This window comes from Oncorhynchus mykiss, chromosome 13 (genome assembly GCF_057628025.1).
Source record: "Oncorhynchus mykiss isolate SJ-2025 chromosome 13, ASM5762802v1, whole genome shotgun sequence".
In the NCBI taxonomy this organism is placed as follows: Eukaryota; Metazoa; Chordata; class Actinopteri; order Salmoniformes; family Salmonidae; genus Oncorhynchus; species Oncorhynchus mykiss.
Window position 1 is genome coordinate 28,961,180 of NC_143034.1, and position 22,308 is coordinate 28,983,487.

The 22,308-nt window shown below is 44.3% G+C and overlaps 3 protein-coding genes across 11 annotated transcripts in view; 2 read left to right on the forward strand and 1 right to left on the reverse strand.

Annotated features, from left to right (window-relative positions):
- LOC110485893 (trafficking kinesin-binding protein 1) overlaps positions 1–1,968 on the forward strand; it is a 40,632-nt gene extending 38,664 nt beyond the window's left edge. For all 9 annotated transcript variants that reach the window (XR_016485798.1, XM_021557103.3, XM_021557101.3 and 6 more), the window contains one exon: positions 82–1,968. Coding sequence is in view for 5 of the 9 variants with exons in the window: in XM_021557101.3 (XP_021412776.3) it covers positions 82–475 (394 nt within the window). In the remaining 4 variants the exon portion in view is untranslated. The remainder of the gene's footprint in view (positions 1–81) is intronic.
- Positions 1,969–2,106: 138 nt separating this feature from the next.
- Positions 2,107–3,400, reverse strand: LOC110487520 (uncharacterized). Its single transcript, XM_021559439.3, has 3 exons — positions 2,857–3,400; positions 2,482–2,757; positions 2,107–2,321 (listed from the first exon to the last, which is right to left on the reverse strand). The coding sequence occupies exons 2-3, from the start codon at positions 2,753–2,755 to the stop codon at positions 2,251–2,253; spliced, it is 345 nt and encodes a 114-aa protein (XP_021415114.3). The 5' UTR covers positions 2,756–2,757; positions 2,857–3,400; the 3' UTR covers positions 2,107–2,250.
- A 6,571-nt stretch (positions 3,401–9,971) lies between these two features.
- On the forward strand, positions 9,972–16,557 carry krt99 (keratin 99). Its single transcript, XM_021557107.3, has 9 exons — positions 9,972–10,442; positions 11,580–11,708; positions 12,925–13,007; positions 13,237–13,393; positions 13,761–13,922; positions 14,115–14,240; positions 14,548–14,768; positions 15,825–15,913; positions 16,021–16,557. The coding sequence occupies exons 1-9, from the start codon at positions 10,134–10,136 to the stop codon at positions 16,125–16,127; spliced, it is 1,383 nt and encodes a 460-aa protein (XP_021412782.1). The 5' UTR covers positions 9,972–10,133; the 3' UTR covers positions 16,128–16,557.
- The last annotated feature ends 5,751 nt before the right edge of the window (positions 16,558–22,308 follow it).

Consider the following 22,308-nt stretch of genomic DNA (forward strand, 5'->3'; position numbering starts at 1 on the left):
TAAGCTTCTAGCTATGTATTTATTACATATAACAGAACTCCTGTGTCTGATTGGTATTTTTCTATTTTCCTGTATTTACAGCCTTTGCTCTCGCAGCCTGTCCGCTTGTTGGAGCTGTGAGCATCTGAGCACCACGTCGCCCTCCTCCTCGAATCAGCAGCACTGTGTGCCGACCTTTGACCCTAGCCAGGGTGGCGGCCACCACTCCACCTCCACCACAGCACCTCCACTATCACTGGGACTCCTGAGGCTGCTGGAGGTGCAGGGAATCTCTGCCTCCACCCTCCCCTACCCTTACCACCAACTGACCCCACACACACCCCACACACGCCCCACAACGGCAGAGGAAGAGCGGGGTGGAGGAACTTGCACTATGGAGGAAGAAGGGAGAAGGAACATTTTCAGCTTCAACCTGGTAGAGAAGCTGAGGCGTCTGGGACTTCACAAGGTGGCAGACCGAGGCGTGGTGGACTGAAGAGAGAACGGAGAAGAGAGAGAAGCAATCAGGCATTACAGACATCCACCTAGAGTCTGAGAAAGACTGGGAAAACTCCTTCTACCCTTCCTCCTTAATCGTCATTGACTTCAATCCATATACTGACTATGCACCGTACCGCCATTTTGTGTTTTGGGCCCACAGCAATACATCGTAAAATGGAACCTCAGGAGAACCATAGAGCCATACGTTGAGTTTCTGTTACGTGTATAGTCACTCTTCTGTTTGTAATGGACTCATGTTTTGTAGATACTAGGTCTCCACGACAATGTGTGACATGATCATTCTCAGGAGAGTCACCTGATCACTGGTCCGGCTGGCTTGAACACGCGCAAGGTTTTATTATTTTTTTCAATATAAAATTAAAAGATGAGGAACATCACAAAGAAAAACATGCGTTTCTTTTTTATACCTGTGTTTCGTGGGTGTCGGATGGTTTTACACGGTATGAAAGAAAGAGAAGGCTTCTCGTGGTGTTTATTTTTTATTTTTTATTTTTGAAAGACCCCCACCACTATGCTTTTTTAATATAATTTTTTTTTACCATTAAATACAATCACATGACCTTTTCATTACTTTGGGAAAGGTTCAAGGTATTGTTATTTGAGAACCACCAAGCTGACCACAGTTTGTCACACTTAAAACACCCCAGATGCACTGGAATTCAGTATGTCCTTTTGCATATTAGCTGCTATTAGAAAATGAAGCATTTGTGGGAATTAACCACATTCACTTTACTGGGGTAAAACTAACACTTCAATCACTCCCCATTACAGAATGGTAGAGAGATTGATACACTGACTGAACTTCCTGAAAGTTTAGGACATTATTGACATTCGCTGAGGTATACTAATCTGCTCTTTACCCAAAAGTCCTCATTTAGCACTCGTGGTACTGTGCAATTGCATGGCATCACACATCACCTGCTGCAAGTCACTGTAAAATGCTTTACTTTGAAATGCTGCCAATTATGTCAGTCATTGTAAACTTGTGTATTTAGTCGTACCTCACCAAAACCATTCAGGTAGTCTACCATGCTGTATCAAAGACACCTGAAAGTGACTGTATAAGGTCTCGGCACTAGTCTATTGTGCCGGATCTGTGTCTAACAGACCTTAAACTAAAGTGTTGTTGGGACAAATGTAATTCATGTCATCAGGAATAATGAAAGTGAGCTGTACGAAATTGTTTAGATCAAGTGATCATGGACTGCATGCTTTTTTTGGATTCTCCTTCGGGTGTCGGGACAATCAACTGTAGATAAAAGGCGTAGGATACTGCATATCAAACGGGGAAATGATAGCAAATGATGACCATTTGAATTCAGAAGAAAATGAACCAAACAGCACTACATATATTTCAGATGTTCAAATTGACTACTCTTTGCGGAATTGTATGTTATGATCACTGAGATGCATGTCTGTATAAATTGTACCGCCTGTACATTAAAACGTACATTTGTATTTCCATCAGCCACACGTGCATGCGTGTTCTTTTTCTACTCAAAGGGCCGGTTTCCCCGGACACATTAAGCCATTAAGAACACTTAATGTAGATTCTACAGCCGGCCCATGTCCTAAATTAAGTCAAGAATTGTCCGTAGACATAGATACTGCAAACATGTTTATTTTGACACTTGGATAAAAATCAATATAAGCAAATTCAAAAATAAATACAATCTATTTCAAATAGGGATGTATTCCTGAGTAACGCCAGTGCAGGCAGACGTTCCTCAGTTGGCCTTTGGTACGTCTCTACTCTGCACTCCGCCGTCCAAAGTCGACCCATCCTTGGTAGTCCCGGCCCGGACACTCGTTCATCAACTCTGCGAACAATACAAACCTACATGAACCAAACAGAAAAGTTCAATGTGCATTTAAAGAGAACGACGATACACTTCACATTTGTCACGGTAGATGTTGGCATCTCTCTCTCTCTCTCTCTCTCGCACACACACAAGCACTTGACCCGACACCACCACATACCTGAGATGGCCTGCTTGATTTGCTTGGACATGAACTCGCGCTGGTCCTCCGACAGGTGCGCCGTCCTCGCCATCTGTGCCATGCTCATTTGAGTGTCTTGCTCCCGCTTAGCGACGTTCTCCGCAGCATTCCACACTGCCTCCCTCCTGGCCAGTAGCTGTGGCAGTATCCCACCCTGTTTGGTGTTGCCATCCGACTTGGATACGGGTGATGTCAAACCAACCCCCACTAGCGCTGCCATGAGGACGTACACCAACAATCCACGCATTGCCATGCCTGGACGCAGAAGAAGAGTTTTCTTATAGCTTTAGATTATTAAAAGTAGGGAATACAAAAAATGTTTTTTTTTTGCATGGAAGTGACAGTGGAAATTACCTTAAAAGAGAGTGGACCGTATGTGACAGTCTGTACAAAACGAAGTCAGCAAGTGCGAATGATATTGCCAGTTGTCTGTGTCAGGTATTTTATACACCAAGGTCTATCTAACCAATATGGTCAAAGAGCAATGTCTGATAACAATGTCCAAGATAGATCCCTTGATTGATTAAAAGAGACGATGGAAACTCCATGCGTAATGGATACTCAGTGCCAGAATGGGGCGCATCAATATTCTAATCGTTCACCTGGAAATGTGAGACAATAAAGTATAACTCAGACGTTCAATGGTGGTTGTGGTTACAGAAGAAGTCTACAACCCTGTCATAACACCTGTATCCAAGGCCAAGGACCACCAACTGTAACTTCCACTTGCATTGACAGGCAAGAAAAACAATGAATCGATCATTAAAAATGCCATGGGGAAAAAAAATGGCAAGTTGTCTATCACTGAGAAACACATTTGAAACACAAAGGCACCATATCATTACTGATGTTCTTAACTATAGACCTAGTTGTAAAAGGATTATGACAGCGATATCATTATGGCGTAACCTTAACAACAGATGAGGAAGGGTTTTAAGTGATGACGTACGTCCTCCACTCCACTTATCTGGACTAAAGAGAGCATCATTGACTGGAACCAACATTCGAGTTGTGTACCTATATATTTTCTAAATGGTTAAGGAACTATCTTCTGTAAATATTATAGTCTTTAAAAGCTGTAAAAAAAAAAGATATGATATCCATTTAGAATGTTGTAAATGAAGCTTGTTAATATATCTTTTTTTAAACACTGGAATTGTGGTCAGGATACCACAGCCAAAGTGACATGCTGTTTAGGAAATAGGAAACAAGAGATAATGGTTTAACATGGACCTGATGTCTCTTTTCATTGTGCACTTCACAGTAATGTAAAGTATCAACTCATTTATATAGGAAAACTGGAAGCCAGTCTGTCAGTTTCTGGCACTCCAAGGATGATGAGAATGGATAGCAGGGCTCTTTCCTAGGAAGACTGGAGGTGTGTGTGTGGTAACTGGGGTAATTGGTGGGTGTGTGTGAGATGTTGTTCGTTCAGTTCTGAGATGTGGGTGTGGAAGAGAGTGTATTGTAGAAATGGATCGTTAAAGGGAAATTAAAATGATAATTAAAAGCAAAAATGCATGTAAGATTGTTGATGTCCTAGATTCGAAATAAACCCATTTCGTTAGGGTCCTTCCACTTCCAGCCCTCTAAATTGTGCTGGCCCAGTTGGTGCTGTGTCCATCTTCTTTACTAGGTGCATGTAACTTCCTGTAAAGGAGGTATACCACTCCCTTCCATACTTGCTTTATCATAATAGCCTAGACACACAGGCATTCCAGCTGACATTTGGAAGTAATCGCACATAGGCCAAAAACATATAGGACTCACCCTTTCGCTTTTGTTATTGTCTTACCTAATCGAGGCAGAACATCTCTACTTGTGACAATACAACCAAAGAAAACAGTAGAAATAACAGAATGCCTGCCAAGTGATTAGGCACGCAATGGTGTCTTGGTTTCCAAGACATTCCTCGGACATACCTCTTGTCACACGGTGCCAAAGAATAGTCAAGTCAAACACTTCCTTTTAACCTTTAGTGTCACCAGAGACTACATAGATGCCATCAAGTGTGTGAATGATTTGTACTTTGGGAGGTAAAAAAATAATAATTGTCTGCTTACAGGGCCTTAAGAAAGTATTCACACCTCTTGGCTTTCTACACATTTTGAGTTACAGACGGAATTTAAAATTGATACAATGAACATTTTGTGTCACTGGCCTACACCAAATAAACCCATATTGTGAAAGTGGAATTATGTTTGTATTATATAATAAAATGTGAAACGCTGAAACGTCTTGAGTCAAAAAGTATTCAACCCCTTTGTTATGGCAAGCCTAAATAAGTTCAATTGCTTAAAAAGTCACATAATAAGTTACATGGACTCACCCTGTGTACAATAATAGTGTTCAATATCATTTTTGAATGACTACCTGATCTCTGTACCAGACACATACAGTTATCTGTAAGGTTCCTCTGTCAAGCAGTGAATTTCATACACAGATTCAGCCACAGAGACCAGGGAGGTTTCCAATGCCTCGCATAGAAGGGCACCTATTGGTAGACGGGTAGAAATTTAGAAAAGCTGACAGTGAATATCCCTTTGAGCACGGTGAAGTTATTAATTACACTTTGGATGGTGTATCAATACACCCAGACATTACAAAGATACAGGCATCCTTTCTAACTCAGTTGCCGGAGAGGAAGGAATCTGCGCAGGGATTTCATGAGGCCAATGGTGACTTTAAAACAGTTACAGTTTAATAGAAGTAATAGGAGAAAAGTGAGGATGGATCAACATTGTAGTTACTCCACAACATTAACCTAAATGACAGAGTGAAAGGAAGGAAGCCTGTACATAAAAAAAATATTCCAAAACATGCATCCTGCTTGCAATAAGGCACTAAAATAAAACTGCAAAAAATGTGTCAAAGAAATTAACTTTATGTCCCGAATAGAAAGCATTATGTTTGTGGCAAATCCAACACAACACATCACTGACTACCGCACTTCATATTTTCAAGCATGGTGGTGGCTGCATCATGTTATTGGTATGCTTGTCATCGGCAAGGACTAGGGATTTTTTTTAGGATAAAAAGAAACTGAATAGAGCTAAGCACAGGCAAAATCCTAGAGTAAATCCTAGAGTTCAGTCTGCTTTCTAACAGATACCGGGAGACAAATTCACCTTTCAGCAGGACAATAACCTAAAACACAAAGCCAAAAATATACTGGAGTTGCTTACCAAGACAAAATGGAATGTTCCAGAGTGGCCTAGTTAGTTTTTTGTGTGCTTATTTTGGCTTGAAAATCTATGGCAAGACTTGAAAATGGCTGTCTAGCAATGATCAACAACCAACTCGACAGAGCTTGAAGATTTAAAAAAAGAATATGTGCAAATATTTTACAATCCATGTGTGTACAGCTCTTAGAGACTCTTAGAGCCAGAATGACTCATAGCTGCAATCGCTGCCAAAGGTGATTCTAACATGTATTGACTCAGAGGTGTGAATACTTATGTAAATTAGATATTTCTGTATGTCATTTTCAATAAATGTGCAAACATTTCTAAAAACAAGTTTTCATTTTGTCATTATGGGGTATTGCGTGTAGATGTGTGATATGTATTTTTTTTAATTCCATTTTGAAATCAGGCTGTGACACAAACATGTGGAATAAATCAAGGGGTGTGAATACTTTCTGAAGGCCCTGTATCTGTGTGCTATTCATCTGTGATGATATTTGTTCAGGTGAAATGGCCCTGGGGATGTGTCTGTTCATGCTCTGAAAAGGTCAAACTCATTTATCATCATTACATGAAAAGAGGCAGGGCTCAATTCAGTCTAACCTGCCTTGCAGTGCTTACACAGCAGCTCATTTCCCCCATGATCAAATAAAATCCTAGAATGGTTTTCACTACAGTCAAAATCCAACTACAGACTCCTCTAACAGGTTGATGCTTGATGGTTTCAAATCAAATCAAATCAAAATGTATTTGTCACGTGTGCCGAATACAACAGGTGGAACCTTACAGTGAAATGCTTACTTAAGGCTCTAACCAATAGTGCAAGAAAGGTGTTAGGTGAACAATAGGTAAGTAAAGAAATAAAGCAACAGTAAAAAGACAGGCTATATACAGTAGCGAGGCTATAAAAGTAGCGAGGATACATACAGACACCGGTTAGTCAGGCTGATTGAGGTAGTATGCACATGAATGTATAGTTAAAGTGACTATGCATATGTGATAAACAGAGCGTAGCAGGAGTGTAAAAAGAGGGGTTTGGGGGGGGCACACAATGCAAATAGTCTGGGTACCTGTTCAGGAGCCTTATGGCTTGGGGGTAAAAACTGTTGCGAAGCCTTTTTGTCCTAGACTTGGCACTCCGGTACCGCTTAGGTCATAGGCCCAAAAAGTTTGGGAAGCCCTGTGTTATGAGAAGGTTGTATGCTAAATAGGCATAGGGCAACCACACTCTCACCAAACTCTAAGAAACATGTGGTTCTCAGAACGTTATGTGCTAGCTGGGATGTGGTTGTCTCACCTACCTAGTTTGAAATGAATTTCTGTAAATCGCTCCGGATTAGACTATCTGCTAATGACTAAAATGTCAAATGTAAACATTAACATATAGATGTCATATTACTATATTGAATAACGTTTTTGTACATTTTTTAAAATATTGATGTCACAAATGTATCATTTAATTTTTTTTATTTGTTACATTTGACTGTGTGAAACCGAATAGTAGTAACAAATACATGTCTGTCATTGAACAACCTCATTAGATAGTGAAAAAACACTGATCTCTTTTTGCTCGCGTTGAGGAGCAACGCCAGTGCCACTGACACGGACCGCTACCAAAACCTGCGGGCTCTCCTTCACTGCAGCCGACGTGAATAAAACGTTTAAACGTGTTAACCCTCGCAAGGCTGCAGGCCCAGACGGCATCCCCAGCCGCGTCCTCAGAGCATGCGCAGACCAGCTGGCTGGTGTGTTTACGGACATATTCAATCAATCCTTATCCCAATCTGCTGTTCCCACATGCTTCAAGTGGGCCACCATTGTTCCTGTTCCCAAGAAAGCTAAGGTAACTGAGCTAAACGACTACCGCCCCGCCCCGTAGCACTCACTTCCGTCATCATGAAGTGCTTTGAGAGACTAGTCAAGGACAGATATCACCTCCACCCTACCTGACACCCTAGACCCACTCCAATTTGCTTACCGCCCCAATAGGTCCACAGACGATGCAATTGCAACCACACTGCACACTGCCCTAGCCCATCTGGACAAGAGGAATACCTGTGTGAGAATGATGTTGATCGACTACAGCTCAGCATTTAACACCATAGTATCCTCCAAACTCGTCATCAAGCTCGAGACCCTGGGTCTCGACCCCGCCCTGTGCAACTGGGTCCTGGACTTCCTGACGGGCCGCCCCCAGGTGGTGAGGGTAGGTAACAACATCTCCACCCCGCTGATCCTCAACACTGGGGCCCCACAATGGTGCGTTCTGAGCCCTCTCCTGTACTCCCTGTTCACCCACGACTGCGTGGCCATGCACGCCTCCAACTCAATCATCAAGTTTGCGGGCGACACTACAGTGGTAGGCTTGATTACCAACAACGACAAGACGGCCTACAGGGAGGAGGTGAGGGCCCTCAGAGTGTGGTGTAAGGAAAATAACCTCACACTCAACATCAACAAAACTAAGGAGATGATTGTGGACTTCAGGAAACAGCAGAGGGTCACCCCCCCTATCCACATCGACGGGACAGTAGTGGAGAGGGTAGTACGTTTTATGTTCCTCGGCGTACACATCACGGACAAACTGAATTGGTCCACCCACACAGACAGCGTTGTGAAGAAGGCGCAGTAGCCAACCTCAGGAGGCTGAAGAAATTTGGCTTGTCACCAAAAGCACTCACAAACTTCTACAGATGCACAATCGAGAGCATCCTGTTGGGCTGTATCACCGCCTGTTACGGCAACTGCTTCGCCAACAACTGTAAGGCTCTCCAGAGGGTAGTGAGGTCTGCACAACGCATCACCGGGGCAAACTACCTGCCCTCCAGGACACCTACACCACCCGATGTCACAGGAAGGCCATAAAGATCATCAAGGACAATAACCACCCGAGCCACTGCCTGTTCACCCCGCTATCATCCAGAAGGCGAGGTCAGTACAGGTGCATCAAAGCAGGGACCGAGAGACTGAAAAACAGCTTCTATTTCAAAGCCATCAGACTGTTAAACAGCCACCACTAACATTGAGTGGCTGCTGCCAACATACTGACTCAACTCCAGCCACTTTAAATTAACAATGGAAATAGGTGGAAATTGATGTAAAAAATGTATCACTAGCCACTTTAAACAATGCCACTTATTATAATGTTTACATACCCTACATTACTCATCTCATATGTAAATGTATATACTGTACTCGATACCATCTACTGCAGCTTGCCATGCCGTTCTGTACCATCACTCATTCATATATCTTTATGTACATATTCTTTATCCCTTTACACTTGTGTGTATAAGACAGTAGTTGTGGAATTGTTAGGTTAGATTACTCGTCGGTTATTACCGCATTGTCGGGAACTAGAAGCACAAGCATTTCGCCACACTCGCATTAACATCTGCTAACATGTGTATGTGACAAATACAATTTGATTTGATTTGATTTGAAAAACACCAATCTCTTTCATAATTTCTGGAAACAATAAAAGATAATTGACCAACATTTCTGAAAATGGATATAGAGCGTTTTGGAATGAAACGGTTCAATTTATTCAGGCTGTTGTGTGGCTGTTTTGCATACACACTATCCAAACCAACATCTGAGAGAATGTACTGAGTAGGCTAAATGTGAGGAATGTGAGGAATTATGAGGTTTATTCATATTTCAAATAAGGGTATAGTTACTGAACAGGACATCTGTGAATTCAGAATCAAAGCATGAGAACATCATCAAATTGACTTAGGGCAAAATAGTAAGAAAACCTACTACACATCTTTGACAATGATTGAACACACTATTCAACCAACTAATCTGAGAGCAAGTAGACGGAGTAGACAAAGTAACAACATTGAATGTGTTGAATTTATGAACAGTTTATAGTGGTTCTACATCTACACTTCAAAAAGATGACTGTTAATGACCATCTTTTCAAATGGATAGAATGATGGAAAATCATCAAATGTAAGTGACGGAGTGACTTGGTGCAACATTTTAGCTTGGCAAAATAATAACACATACAATATTTAGCCTACACATCCTTGAAAATAATATATTTTTAAAATATATAAAAAAATATTGCCAATTTCAGTAAACAAACCAAAATGTAATTGAAAATGGATGTCTGAAACCATGGAATGCCAGCTTTTACAAAACACATTTAGTAAAGCTGTCTGACTTGCCAGTCTATACCTGTCAAACACACTGCCTTTCATAAATCACAACATTTACTGAACCATTCATTTCCTTAGTTGTTGTAAGCCCTGTACCCACCCACTGAACAAAACAATTAGATATGCCTTCATTCCAAGGAATAATGGTGACGCAGTCAATCATTCTTAACCCAACTGTATAAAACGCTCGAGGACACGAAGGGGGTTATTTTACCTGACGCCTCAACTACGAAGAACGCACTTTAACCTCCCAGGACGCATCGCCAGACTATCTCTCGCCATGTCCATTGTAGCCAGTCGCAGTAGTAGCCTTAGATACAGCTCAGGTAGCGGTGTCGTTTCGAGTGGCCTCAGTTCGCCTGGTGGGATGCAGTCTTCCAGCGGTTTGGGATACGGTAGGTCCCGTATGAGCGTGTCCTCTGTTGGGAGCAGTCGCTCGCCGAGTGTATATGGAGGTGCCGGGGGATACGGCACCCGTATCTCTCAATCTTCTTTCTCTACGGACGGGCCAGGTCAGATCACTATCGGTGCCAACGAGAAGCATACCATGCAGAATCTGAACGATCGTTTGGCCCGCTACCTGGAAAAGGTAAGGAAGAATGATGGAGATGTGGATAGAGATTAGGCGCGCTGCGGGATATTACGCACAGCCCAGATTATGGAGACCGAAAGACAAGGCAGTCTTTTCAAAACACTACATAGTCGATGATACAGAATGGTTTTATTAGAAAGTGAACTTTAATCTTTGTTAGAAAGCATTTTTGTTTTAAACAACCCCTTTCATCAATACTATCCACAATGTTCAATTAAGTGGGATAATACAGTAGGCTACAGTAATATGTACATATTTAAACAACGTTTACTTAACTTGTAACTTTTTAAAAACGATTTATTCCATCATTGTTTCTGATTGTAAAATTGCTATTGAGAAGAAACAGTAACCTGTAGTTTGCTGTAAAGCTCCAATGAAAGTCTCCAGTACAAGGCCAAGTCTTTGGTTGTACATATACTTCGGTATCAAAAGAAAATGAAATTGCTCAAATAGACTTTAAGTATCAAAAGTAAAATTGGAAATTCTTTCACATTCCTAATATTAAGTAACCCAGGCGGCACACTTATTTATTTACATTCTTTGTACTGATTGTCAGGGGCACACTCCAACGCTCTGACATAATTTACAACCCAAGCATGTGTTAGTGAGTCCACCAGTTCAGAGGCAGTAGGGATGACCAGGGATGTTCTCTTGATAAGAGTGTGAATTTGACCATCTTCCTTTCCTGCTTAGCATTCAAGGTGTAATGACTACTTTTGGGTGTCAGGGACAATCTATGGAGTAAAAAATACACTATTTTCTTTAGGAATGTAGTGGAGTAAAAGCAACAGTTGTAAAAAATATAAATAGTAAACTAAAGTAAAGATACCCAAAATACTTAGGTAGTACTTTAAAGTATTTTTACTTAAGCACTTTACACCACTGATGAGTACAATGACATAGCAGGATTTGATCATTTATTTTATATTCCATTATGTTGGGGATTATTTAATGGGAGTGCGCAGATTCACTTAACGTGATGGGATGCGCCCCAAATGGCATCCTATTCCCTATGTAGTGCATAACAGGGCCCATAGGGCTCTGGACAAAAGTAATGCTCTATATAGGGAATAGGGTGCCATTTCGGATAGACCCATGAACTGAACTGATTCCTTCCACTCTCTGTGTACACAGGTGCGCTCTCTAGAGGCAGCCAATAGCAAGTTGGAGTTGCAGATCAAAGAGTTCTACGAGATGAGATCACCGACTCACAAGAAGGACCTCAGTGGGTTCTATGCCACCATCACAGACATCCGCAACAAGGTACTTCTGGGTAATGGGGCGGCAGGGTAGCCTAGTGGTTAGAGCGGTGGACTAGTAACCGGAAGGTTGCAAGTTCAAGCTGACAAGGTCTGTCGTTCTGCCCCTGAACAGGCAGTTAACCCACTGTTCCTAGGCCATCATTGAAAATAAGAATTTGTTCTTAAATGACTTGCCTAGTTAAATAAAGGTAAAAATGTACAAAAAAAATGTAGTCTTAATGTAGCAACACACTGAATCAATATTGTTTCCATGCGATTTTAAATGTAATTATGTTGAATAGACGTTTAATTGACGTCTGTGCCAGTGAGAAGGGAGGTGGGGATAGGATTTAGAGGATGCCAACAGGTTTGTGAAAGAAGAGAGGCACTAGAATGAATTACAGTGCATTCGGAAAGTATTCAGACCCTTTAATTATTTCCACATTTTGTTACGTTACAGCCTTATTCTAGAATTGATGAAATCGTTTTCCCCCCTGTCATCAATATACACACAGTACCTCATAATGACAAAGCAAAATATATATATATTTTTGCAAATGTATAAAAAATAGAAAACTGAAATATTATATTTATATATGTATTCAGACTCTTTACTCAGTACTTTGTTGAAGCACCTACTTTGTTGAAGCGAATTACAGCCTCAAGTTTTCTTGGGTATGACACTACAAGCTTGGCACACCTGTATTTGGGGAGTTTCTCCCATTCCTCGCTGCAGATCCTCTCAAGCTCTGTCAGGTTGGATGGGTAGCTTCGCTGAACAGCTATTTTCAGGTCTCTCCGGAGATGTTCGATCGGGTTCAAGTCTGGGCTCTGGCTGGGCCACTCAAAGACATTCAGAGACTTGTCCCGAAGCCACTCCTGCATTGTCTTGGCTGTGTGCTTAGGGTCGTTGTCCTGTTGGAAGGTAAACCTTCGACCAGTCTGAGATCCTGAGCGCTCTGGAGCCGGTTTTTATCAAGGATCTCTCTGTTCTTTGCTCTGTTCATCTTTGCTTCGATCCTGACTAATCTCCCAGTCCTTGCCGCTGAAAAACATACCAAAGCATGATGCTGCCACCACCATGCTTCACTGTAGGGATGGTGATTTACAACCAAAATTGTTGTATATGAATGAACAGTAGACACAAACCTGATCTGCTGATCTAAACACATGATATCCCATACATAGTTGACTCTGATATTACATTCCATTGACTGTGGCTGTCCTCCTGTTCCTAGATCCATGCCAGGTCTGTGGAGAACGCTCAGATGATCCTGCGGGTGGATAATGCCAGAGTTGCAGCTGATGACTTCAAGATGAAGTAGGTGCACTTCCTGTTTGTACTGTACACAGCCTCTGTGAGTGTACTGTTTCTATTTGTAACTTTGACCTATAGGTTTGAGATTGAGTAGATCCAATCCTCCCAGATCTACAGAAATGCTTATGGGGGTATGCAGGAACTATGGATCAGTTCATGGTTGGGCAAGTTGTATCTTGGTTTGTTGTGAGAAGGAACTAATCAAGCCCTCTGCTTTCCTCAACCCCTGTAGGTTCGAGACGGAGGTTAACATGCGTATGACCTTGGAAGGGGATGTTGCTCGTCTGAGAGGAGTGCTGGACAGCTTTATGCTCGCCAGAGGAGACCTGGACATGCAGATTGAGGGGCTGAAGGAGGAGCTGGTCTACCTCAGGAAGAACCATGAGGAGGTAACCTCCTCATTTCTCCTCACACACTCAAGTCTTAACGCTTGTGCTGTTGGCTGAAGTGCCAATATGCAAAGACAGCCACATGTGATTTTTCATTTGGACACAATGACTTCCCCTGTAGTTTTTGTAATATTTTTGCACTTAAATTTATTTATTAATTCTCAGTGAGTTTTTGGGGCCAAATTTCCATGTTTGGCCCCAAGGGGGCAAAACCCACACACAACACATCCAGGGCAACTTCTCTGTTATTTGTCCTCAAATGTACGGTATCTGATTGTTTTCGGGTGTTTTTGCCCTTCCCTGTGTATACGTGAACTAGACATCCCAGGTATTATAGCTAAATTTGTCCCCCTTTTCCTGTTGTTAGGAGATGCATTTGATAAGGACACAGCAGTGTGGTGCTGTGAATGTGGAGATGGACTGTGCTTCCTCAGTGGACATGAGCAAGGTGCTGGAGGAGATGAGGACCCAGTATGAGGGCATGGTGGCGAAGAACCAGAGAGATGCTGCCAAGTGGTTTGAGAGCAAGGTGAGACAACCTGAAAATAGGACAAGGGGCCTCGAAGGGTGTGGGCCTGGGTCCCTAAATGTGTTTTGTGGGAGGCACAATTGACATCTATTTTGTGAAGTGGTACTATACTTTTGACTAATAGGTTGTGTGTGTGTGTGTGTGTGTGTGTGTGTGTGTGTGTGTGTGTGTGTGTGTGTGTGTGTGTGTCAGGTGGAGGTGCTTCAGAGCCAGATCACCACCAGCACCACAGAGGTGAAGACCTCTCAGTCTCAGGTGACCGACCTGAAGAGGACCTTCCAGAGCCTGGAGATTGAACTGCATGGCCTGCTCACTCAGGTATGATGTCTAACCATCTTAGTGAATCAGCATCCCTAAATATATAGCATTTCTCTTTACCCTATGTCTGTTCCTAAAGCATGGAATTCCTTTAGGTTTTTAAAGGAACATTACACTCCAAAATCAAAGTTTGTTAGAAGTTTTCAGACCTCCACAGTGGTCTAATGTCAAGGTGTTCTAACACCTTTATGCACACCAGTCTAACTATCTCTGCCCTTCATCTCCCTATTTATACATTTCTACTACCCTCTCCTTCCTTCCGTCTCCATTTTCTTCATCCCTTACTGACATAAACACATTCCTGTAGAAGGGGTACCTGGAGCAGAGCGTCGCTGATATAAACGGCCGCCACGGCTCCCAGCTGAGCCAGCTGCAGGTTTGTATCAACAGCATGGAGGAGGAGCTGCAGCAGCTCAACGTCAGCATCCAGCAGCAGGCCTCCGAGTACCAGATCCTGCTGGACATCAAGATGAGGCTGGAGATGGAGATCGCTGAGTACAGGAGGCTGCTGGATGGAGAGGGATTCAGGTGAGAGGGGATAATAGAGGGGCAGGAAAGAGAGGGAGGTGGAAGGGATGGGGGGAAGACAGCTGTTTATTGGCACCTCACTGCAAACAGTGATGGAAAAATTACCCAACTGTCATACTTGAGTAAAAGTAAAGATACCTTAATCGAAAATGACTAAAATAAAAGTAAAAGTCACCCAGTAAAATTCTAATTTGAGTAAAAGTCTAAAAGTATTTGGTTTAAAATATGCTTAAGTATCAAAAGTAAAAGTGTAAATAATTTCAAATTCCTTATTTTAAGCAAACCAGATGGCACCATTTTCTTGTTTTTTAAAATTACGGAATGCCGGGGCACACTCCAACACTCAGACATAATTTACAACCAAAACATGTGTTTAGTGAGTCCGCCAGATCAGAGGCAGTAGGGATGACCAGGAATGTTCGTTTGATAAGTGTCACGGTTTTCTGTATGTGAAGGAGAGTCGGACCAAAATGCGGCGTGTAGATTACGATCCATGTTTATTGACTATAGCAACACGAATCTAAATACAAACAGTGCAAAATAATAAACGTAATGAAAACCGAAACAGCCTAAACTGGTGCAAACTAACACTAAGGACAGGAACAATCACCCACAAACACCCAGTGAAACCCAGGCTACCTAAATATGGTTCCCAATCAGAGACAATGACGAACACCTGCCTCTGACTGAGAACCATATCAGGCTGAACATAGAAATAGACAAACAAGACATGAAACATAGAATACCCACTCAGATCACACCCTGACCAATCAAAACATAGAAAATACAAAGTAAACTATGGTCAGGGCGTGACAATAAGTCTGTGAATCGTACTATTTTCCTGTCCTGCTAAGCATTCAAAATGTAACGAGCACTTTTAGGTGTCAAGGAAAAGTACAATATTTTCATAAGCAATGTAGTGAAGTAAAGGTAAAAGTAGTCAAAAATGTAAATCCTTAACTACAGATACCCCCAAAAACTACTTAAGTTACACCACTGATTGCAAACTAGTAGATAAAGATGTGTGTTGGTGAGTTCTTCCCGTGTGTCTTCCAGTAAGCATGTGGAGACCAGACAGGAGGTCAGGAAAGTGATCGTGGTCGAGAAGATCCAGGAAGTACAACAAGTCCAGGAAGTGGTGGAAGGTGAGCAAGCAGAGAATAATTAATCAAATGAATGAATCAAGTTTTGTTCACCATAATACACACAATTAATGAATGAATGAATTCCTGTTTTGTGGCCCTTTCCACAGAGTATAACTCCCACATGCAGAAGCGGGTGAGGGTGATCGTGGAGGAGATGGTGGATGGGAAGGTGGTGTCCACCTCAGTTGATGAGAAGGTCCAGGATTTGAACTAACTGAGAAGGCCAGATAGTTCTGGAATCTGGTGAAGTGGTAACGGACCAAACATACCCCTGGACCACACATACCCCTGGACCACACATACCCCTGGACCACACATACCCCTGGACCACACATATCCCTGGACCACACATATCCCTGGACCACACATATCCCTGGTGACGGGTGTTCAATCCCCATCTATATATATATAAATCATGTCATGGTTGCATACTGTAATATTTCCCTTTAGACAGGATTGCATCAGCTGAATGATAACTGATATAATTTACTCGTGTTACCTTATAACTCTTATATGTCTCGATCATGTGGCAACTTGAATATTATTTCTCGTGTGCTTTTGTTCCATTTGTGGCCGCCAGGTGACGTCTCTCATTTTAACATCTTTGGCCAGTGCAATTAAAAGTGAAAATGATTGTGTGAAAAGTGGAAACAGATTATTCCAGTTACATAAGTGACATCAGGGAAAATATGACTCATGTCATCAGCCATTATAAAGCTATTTTAGCTCCATTATATCCTCCCAGGACCACAAGCCGTGTATGTTCTCTGGACTCTATGACAAGGTTAAAGTTCATGTTCTGTAGGCCTACGACACTGACACTACATGTTACATTTGGCTGTTGATTAAATATAGATGTCAATGCATTTCAGGGCGCTAATATCATAATTGAGGGTGCGTTGTTGTCCTCTAAAAAGCTGAAAAGAAACACCTTTACAGCAGTGGCGGTCGGTGCCGTTTAAGATGAGGGAGGACGACAATTGTTTTTAGAAGCTTGGCCTTATTTCTATTGCACCATATTGGATGAGTGTCATTCATATTCCATTCACCCAGTTCAATGTAACAATGACAGGTTTAGGCTTCCTCATGATTCTCACATTTTCCCTATAAACGTCATGAGGTTTACAAAGTTTACAACGTAGGTGCACGAGAGAAAACATTTGAGGGTACAGATAATGACACATTTAACTTGCACACTTTTGCCTGCCTCTAGCTGATCTAGGGTGTAATGATTAGACCAACAGTTGCAAACAAGCGTTTCTACTGGCCAAATTCAGGTATGTTTATCCCCGTTTTGTTCGCTTCCGCTTAAGAAAGGTTTTTCAACCGAATCGGCAGAATGATTCCCGAGTGGCGCAGCGGTCTAAGGAACAGCATCACAGTGCTAGCTGTACCACTAGAGATTCCTTACCTGATGGGTTTGAGTCCAGGCTCTGTCGCAGCCGGCTACAAACGGGAGACCCATGTGGCGGCGCACAATTGGCCAAGCGTCGTCCGGGTTAGGGGAGGGTTTGGCCGGCAGGGATGTCCTTATCCCATCGCGCACTAGCGACTCCTGTGGCGGGCTGGGCGTAGTGCACGCTGACACAGTCGCCAGGTGTACAGTGTTTCCTCTGACACATTGGTGTGGCTGGCTTCTGGGTTAAGTGGGCATTGTGTCAAGCAACAGTGCTGTTTTGTTGGGTTGTGTTTCGGAGGACTCTCGACATTTGTGTCTCTTGAGTCCGTACGGCAGTTGCAGCAATGAGACAACACTGTATGTAACAATTGGATATCATGAAATTGGGGCGAAAACAGGGTGAAAAAAATGTTGTAATAAAAATAAATTGGTGGAATGAATACACTCCTGATCATGTGAAAACACAGCTCAATTTCATAGCAGCCACATTGCATTCCTTCTCACATCTACGTGCTTTCCTCCTCTCACCTTTTCCCTTTGCTTGTGGACTTCAATGCACAACACATCAGCTGTCTGGGACCAGGAAGAAAAAAAACAGCCTACATCGTAGTCATCATATTAGGTGAAGTAACATCATAGTCAACATAGCTAATAGAAGTAATGCGTTAGTAAACCCGCAAAAAAAAAAGCAATTGGTTTTCCCCTTCCTCCTCTGAGGAGCCTCCACTGATTGAAACAAAGTATGTGCAGATAATCAGTCGGTAAAGTTTCAGAGAAAGTTTCAGTTACATATATATCAGTTTAAACAGCTAAGAGTATGACATGGAGTAGCTCTGGTCCAGGGCGTTACATGCAGCTTGAGCCATCAAGGCTCAAACCACATATAAGGCCTTGGACCAGAGCTAGACAACGTAAAGGCAGGTTTGTCATGCAGAGATATGTTGGGCTTTAGAATTTCCCCACAGTGGTAGTAATTGCATCCATAACTGCAAGTGTTACGGTGCGTGAATGAGGACCCAAAAGCGAATTAACGTAAACAGAGCTTCTTTAATAACAAAATAAACGTAGGCTCAGATGGACCGGCAGGTTCCGACAGGACAGGACAAGGTTGCAGCAAACATGACGATAGTCTGGTTCAGGCATGAACAACACAAACAAGAATCCGACAAAGACAGAAACAAAAACAGAGAGAGATATAGAGAACTAATCAGAGGGAAAAAGGGAACAGGCGGGAAAAGGGGTGACGAGGTAGTTAGGAGGAGACAAGGAACAGCTGGGGGAAAGAGGGGGAGAAAAGGTAACCTAATAACGACCAGCAGAGGGAGACAGGGTGAAGGGAAAGGACAGAAACAAGACACAACATGAAGATACATGACAGTACCCCCCCACTCACCGAGCGCCTCCTGGCGCACTCGAGGAGGAAACCTGGCGGCAACGGAGGAAATCCTCGATCAGCGCACGGTCCAGCACGTCCCGAGAGGGAACCCAACTCCTCTCCTCAGGACCGTACCCCTCCCAATCTACTAGGTACTGATGACCACGGCCCCGAGGACGCATGTCCAAAATCCTATGGACCCTGTAGATGGGTGCGCCCTCAACAAGGATGGGGGGGGGGGGGGGGAGACGAGCGGGGGCGCGAAGAACGGGCTTGATACAGGAGACATGGAAGACCGGGTGGACGCGACGAAGGTATCGCGGAAGAAGAAGTCGAACTGCGACAGGATTAATGACCTGAGAAATACGGAACGGACCAATGAACCGCGGGGTCAACTTGCGAGAAGCGGTCTTAAGGGGAAGGTTCTGAGTGGAGAGCCAAACTCTCTGACCGCGACAATATCTAGGACTCTTAGTTCTGCGCTTATTAGCAGCCCTCACAGTCTGCGCCCTATAACGGCAAAGTGCAGACCTGACCCTCTTCCAGGTGCGCTCGCAACGTTGGACAAAAGCCTGAGCGGAGGGGACGCTGGACTCGGCGAACTGAGATGAGAACAGCGGAGGCTGGTACCCGAGGCTACTCTGAAAAGGAGATAGCCCGGTCGCAGACGAAGGAAGCGAGTTGTGGGCGTATTCTGCCCAGGGGAGCTGTTCTGACCAAGACGCAGGGTTGCGAAAAGAAAGACTGCGTAAGATGCGACCAATAGTCTGATTGGCCCGTTCTGCTTGACCGTTAGACTGGGGGTGAAAGCCGGAAGAGAGACTGACGGAAGCCCCAATCAAACGGCAAAACTCCCTCCAAAATTGAGACGTGAATTGCGGACCTCTGTCCGAAACGACGTCTGACGGAAGGCCATGAATTCTGAAAACATTCTCGATGATGATTTGTGCCGTCTCTTTAGCAGAAGGAAGCTTAGCAAGGGGAATAAAATGAGCCGCCTTAGAGAACCTGTCGACAACCGTAAGAATAACAGTCTTCCCCGCTGACGAAGGCAGTCCGGTGACAAAATCTAAGGCGATGTGAGACCACGGTCGAGAGGGAATGGGAAGCGGCCTGAGACGGCCGGCAGGAGGGGAGTTACCGGACTTAGTCTGCGCGCAGACCGAACAAGCAGCCACGAAGCGACGCGTGTCATGCTCCCGGGTGGGCCACCAAAAACGCTGGCGAATGGAAGCAAGCGTACCCCGAACGCCAGGGTGGCCGGCTAACTTGGCAGAGTGAGCCCACTGAAGAACGGCCAGACGAGTAGGAACGGGAACGAAAAGAAGGTTCCTAGGACAAGCGCGCGGCGACGGAGTTTGAGTGAGTGCTTGCTTTACCTGCCTCTCAATTCCCCAGACAGTCAACCCGACAACACGCCCCTCAGGGAGAATCCCCTCGGGGTCAGTGGAGGCTACTGAAGAACTGAAGAGACGAGATAAAGCATCAGGCTTGGTGTTCTTAGAGCCCGGACGATAAGAAATCACGAACTCGAAACGAGCGAAAAACAGCGCCCAGCGCGCCTGACGCGCATTAAGTCGTTTGGCAGAACGGATGTACTCAAGGTTCCTATGGTCAGTCCAAACGACAAAAGGAACGGTCGCCCCCTCCAACCACTGTCGCCATTCGCCTAGGGCTAAGCGGATGGCGAGCAGTTCGCGGTTTCCCACATCATAGTTACGTTCCGACGGCGACAGGCGATGAGAAAAATACGCGCAAGGGTGGACCTTGTCGTCAGAGAGGGAGCGCTGAGAAAGAATGGCTCCCACGCCCACCTCTGACGCGTCAACCTCGACAACGAACTGTCTAGTGACGTCAGGTGTAACAAGGATAGGTGCGGATGTAAAACGATTCTTGAGGAGATCAAAAGCTCCCTGGGCGGAAACGGACCACTTAAAGCACGTCTTGACAGAAGTAAGGGCTGTGAGAGGGGCTGCCACCTGACCGAAATTACGGATGAAACGACGATAGAAGTTCGCGAAGCCGAGAAAGCGCTGCAGCTCGACGCGTGACCTAGGGACGGGCCAATCAATGACAGCTTGGACCTTAGCGGGATCCATCTTAATGCCTTCAGCGGAAATAACAGAACCGAGAAATGTGACGGAGGAGGCATGAAAAGAGCACTTCTCAGCCTTCACAAAAAGACAATTCTCTAAAAGGCGCTGGAGGACACGTCGAACGTGCTGAACATGAATCTGGAGTGACGGTGAAAAAATCAGGATATCGTCAAGGTAAACGAAAACAAAGATGTTCAGCATGTCTCTCAGGACATCATTGACTAATGCCTGAAAGACAGCTGGAGCGTTAGCGAGGCCGAAAGGAAGAACCCGGTATTCAAAGTGCCCTAACGGAGTGTTAAACGCCGTCTTCCACTCGTCCCCCTCCCTGATGCGCACGAGATGGTAAGCGTTACGAAGGTCCAACTTAGTGAAAAACCTGGCTCCCTGCAGGATCTCGAAGGCTGAAGACATAAGAGGAAGCGGATAACGATTCTTCACTGTTATGTCATTCAGCCCTCGATAATCTATGCAGGGGCGCAGGGACCCGTCCTTCTTCTTAACAAAAAAAACCCCCGCTCCGGCGGGAGAGGAGGAGGGGACTATGGTACCGGCGGCAAGAGCTACAGACAAATAATCTTCGAGAGCCTTACGTTCGGGAGCCGACAGAGAGTATAGTCTACCCCGGGGGGGAGTGGTTCCCGGAAGGAGATCAATACTACAATCATACGACCGGTGTGGAGGAAGAGAGGTGGCCCTGGACCGACTGAACACCGTGCGCAGATCGTGATATTCCTCCGGCACCCCTGTCAAATCACCAGGCTCCTCCTGTGAAGAAGAGACAGAGGAAACAGGAGGGATAGCAGACATTAAACATTTCACATGACAAGAGACGTTCCAGGAGAGGATAGAATTACTAGACCAATTAATGGAAGGATTATGACAAACTAGCCAGGGATGGCCCAAAACAACAGGTGTAAAAGGTGAACGAAAAATTAAAAAAGAAATGGTTTCGCTATGATTACCAGAAACAGTGAGGGTTAAAGGTAGCGTCTCACGCTGAATCCTGGGGAGAGGACTACCATCCAGGGCGAACAAGGCCGTGGACTCCCTTAACTGTCTGAGAGGAATGTCATGTTCCCGAGCCCAGGTCTCGTCCATAAAACAGCCCTCCGCCCCAGAGTCTATCAAAGCACTGCAGGAAGCTGAGGAACCGGTCCAGCGTAGATGGACCGACAAGGTAGTGCAGGATCTTGAAGGAGAGACAGGAGTAGTAGCGCTCACCAGTAGCCCTCCGCTTACTGATGAGCTCTGGCTTTTACTGGACATGAAGTGACAAAATGACCAGCAGAACCGCAATAGAGACAGAGGCGGTTGGTGATTCTCCGTTCCCTCTCCTTAGTCGAGATGCGGATACCTCCCAGCTGCATAGGCTCAGCACCCGAGCCAGCAGAGGAAGATGGTAGTGATGCGGAGAGGGGGGCAACGGAGAACGCGAGCTCCTTTCCACGAGCTCGGTGACGAAGATCAACCCGTCGCTCAATGCGAATAGCGAGTTCAATCAAGGAATCCACGCTGGAAGGAA